Genomic DNA, 3,251 nt, shown 5'->3' with positions numbered 1-3,251 from the left:
GGCAGGTATGTATATGAGAACCACCGCTCTATGGTATTTAAACAAAACATGGACAAAGTAGTTGATTATGACATCGAACCAGACTAATACGGCCTCAGGTGAAGAGCTAAACCACATTTTTTTGCTCCAACTTGCATTTTTTCCCCTTTTAAACAGCCTGCGTGTCCGAATCTGACATCAAGTTGAGCAACAAGGACGGCATATTTACTGGGGGAATCCTGATTGAGCAAACCTGGGAGGAGTGGGAGCGGCCAAAGCGAGGGAGCGTCGATTATACCTGCTCCCTCGCTCCCCGCCGTCCTCCCTCCCCTGTCAGGGAGTGTACACACTCCTCCTGGCTTGTTCACACATGCACTTGCCTCCATGCCGCACATACGCCGTCGCCTCTCTTCCGCCGTGTAGTTGCTCGCAAAACGCGCTGGAGATAAAACTCAATGTTCCTTTTTTTTCTGCCCCCGTCTGCAGAGACACAACAGTTTGTCCCTCAAGGACCCTTCCCGCTGATCCCCCCCCAGTGACGAGGACTCTGGTCAGGGTGAGTGGCTTTTTTTTTTCTTCCATCTGCTCTCTGATGAGCTCCGTCCATGTCCTGATGTGGCGGGTCAGTGTGTGGAATTTGGCATTGAGTATTGATCTTTAACTCCAGTGCAGTTTTCACCCCTGGGGGCCGGAGTCAAGCCAACGTTTTGCGTGTTAAATCCTTAAAATCCTCATGTTTAATGTCATTATTGCGTATGGTCGCCCCATCTCCCAGCATAAATGGCAGTATAAAGCTTCAGAGTGAAGCCCAAAGGACTCTACAACAATGACATCATCCGTGGTCCTTTTCGTCAAGCCGCCTTTAGCCACTAATGGCCGCCTATGGTGGTACCCACCCTTTTCAAGATGTGATTTGTGGCCTGTTTGAGGACAAGTCAAATTTCACCGTATCTTCTTGTCCTATTCTCTGTCGTGTTGGTGAATTCTGGCTTTGAGGGGTGCTGCAGTTTGTCAGCGATCTAAGAAGGCTGTGCCACTCTCCACGCCAGCAGGGGGCAGCATATTACCTCACTTGTTAATAAGAATAATAAGAATAATGGCCCTGCGATGAGGTGGCGACTTGTCCAGGGTGTACCCCGCCTTCCGCCCGATTGTAGCTGAGATAGGCTCCAGCGCCCCCCGCGACCCCAAAGGGAATAAGCGGTAGAAAATGGATGGATGGATGGAATAATAATAGATTTTATTTGTAAAAAGCACTTTACATTGAGTAAACAACCTCAAAGCGCTACAAAAAAAAGATAATAAAAATAAAAAAAAATAAAAACTACTACAGCCAAATAGCTAAAACTAGTATGCATATATCTAAAAATAAAAAGGCTTTTTTTAAAAGAAGGGTTTTTAAGCCTTTTTTTAAAATCATCCACAGTCTGTGGTGCCCTCAGGTGGTCAGGGAGAGCGTTCCACAGACTGGGAGCGGCGGAGCAGAAAGCCCGGTCTCCCATTGTTCGTAGCTTTAGTTCCTCGGACGTTGGAGGAGGTTAGCCTGTCCGGAGCGGAGGTGTCGTGTGGAGGATTTGGGGGTGAGGTAGAGGGGGGGCATTTCCATGGAGGCACTGGTGGAGAATCGACGACAAAACTTGCTTAAAGATGCTGGTTTATTTCCAGTTGTTCAGTTAATGTAGGTGTAGAAATAAGTTAACTACTGTGGGTCCAAGTGCGGCCCGGCGACATCTTACATTTTTGTTCGTCATGAGTTAAATAGGGACTCTTGCCCGCAGAGAGATTGTTCATTCTAAAAGACTGCCTTAGTCGCCATCAAGTGGACGTTGCAGGTATATCAGGTTATTGACCTTTAATTATGCTCAGCATTTTACTTTTATGACCCGTTGCAAACAACCTTCCCGAGTCATGGTGCAAAAAAACAAAAAAAACAACACAAAATGTCAACAGACATGGTCACACATAAAATAACCTGCTCAGTGGACTTTGTGGATACTAGGGGTGTAACGGTACGTGTATTTGTATTGAACCGTTTCGGTACGGGGGTTTCGGTTCGGTTCGGAGGTGTACCGAACGAGTTTCCACACGAACATATTAAGTAGCCGCCTCCGCTTCCTTCTGCCTTTGTTTCTGTCAGTCCTCTACACAGCACCCAGCATTGTCCCACCCACACAACCATCTGATTGGTTACACACAGAGCGGTAACAGCCAATCAGCAGTGCGTATTCAGTAGTCAGTGCTTAGCGTTTAGCAGGTAAGCATCAGGCAGCGGACTCTCCCCAAATGATAATAAACACCTCCCAGTCAACTACTAGTAACATCACTATGAGCCCGTTGACCTTCTAGAAATATAAATGGCAGCTCAGCTCGCTCGCAGTCCTGGCTTGAGGTGAAGGCTAATTCGCTTTTAGCGTAACGTTAGTTTATTTTGCGGTGTGTGTGTGTGTGTTACGGACTGCAAAGCCCTGTCTGTCTGTTATTTCACTTTACCTTTTTCTGTGTTGATTGAGCTGTGTTGAAGCAGCAAAAAAGGACATTATGTTAAATGAAGAGTTTCTGTCCCTGATAGTTGATATAATAATGTAAGTGCATCATTAAGCCTACATGAACTCCATGGTGTTCAGGGATGAATAGTCTCTCCTATTGCTATTGTACCATTTTTTCAGCTATAGTTACATTAATCATTAGAAATGCAGCAGCCTGGTTTTGAATGGCAGGGTCCCTGCTATCACATGTTGATAAAAATATAACATTTACATAATAAATCAACTACAGGCTTCCCAAATGCTGTAATAAATGAAGCATGATGAGTTGACTTGAAACTGTTTAATGTTGCACTTTTTATATGTGGAAGAAAAGTTTTGTCATTTTATTTAATCTGAGCAACAACTCGAGGCAGTTTAATGTTGATTAACGTGGGCAGAATTATTATAGTGTTCCCAATGTTAAAAGGATAAAGCCATTGTTTACAAATTTGGTAAATAAATAACCAAAACATTTATATTTTGTTGTTTTCTTACTGTACCGAAAATGAACCGAACTGTGACCTCTAAACCGAGGTACGTACCGAACCGAAATATTTGTGTACCGTTACACCCCTACTTAATTCTGATTTTGTTTCATTTATATTTTGATTTTATTTTGTGTTGAAAATAAAAATAAAGACATTTAAAAATATATTTTTTAAGAAATCTTTTCTTGCGGCTCAGCCTCTTGAGACCCCCGCTCTAGACCGACAGGGGGCAACATAATACCTCATCTATTAATATGAA

The 3,251-nt window shown here is 43.7% G+C and overlaps 1 protein-coding gene across 1 annotated transcript in view; it reads left to right on the top strand.

The window, feature by feature from the left end:
• The first annotated feature begins 233 nt into the window (after window positions 1-233).
• coro2aa (coronin 2Aa) overlaps window positions 234-3,251 on the top strand; it is an 85,316-nt gene continuing 82,298 nt past the window's right edge. Inside the window, exon 1 of the mRNA XM_061922959.2 lies at window positions 234-535. Within this exon, the coding sequence (XP_061778943.1) occupies window positions 350-535 (186 nt within the window). The 5' untranslated portion in view covers window positions 234-349. The remainder of the gene's footprint in view (window positions 536-3,251) is intronic.

The sequence above is a fragment of the Nerophis lumbriciformis genome, linkage group LG27 (assembly GCF_033978685.3).
Source record: "Nerophis lumbriciformis linkage group LG27, RoL_Nlum_v2.1, whole genome shotgun sequence".
Lineage (NCBI taxonomy): Eukaryota > Metazoa > Chordata > Actinopteri > Syngnathiformes > Syngnathidae > Nerophis > Nerophis lumbriciformis.
Note: the sequence above shows the minus strand (reverse complement) of the source record. Positions and strands in the feature narration are given on the sequence as shown.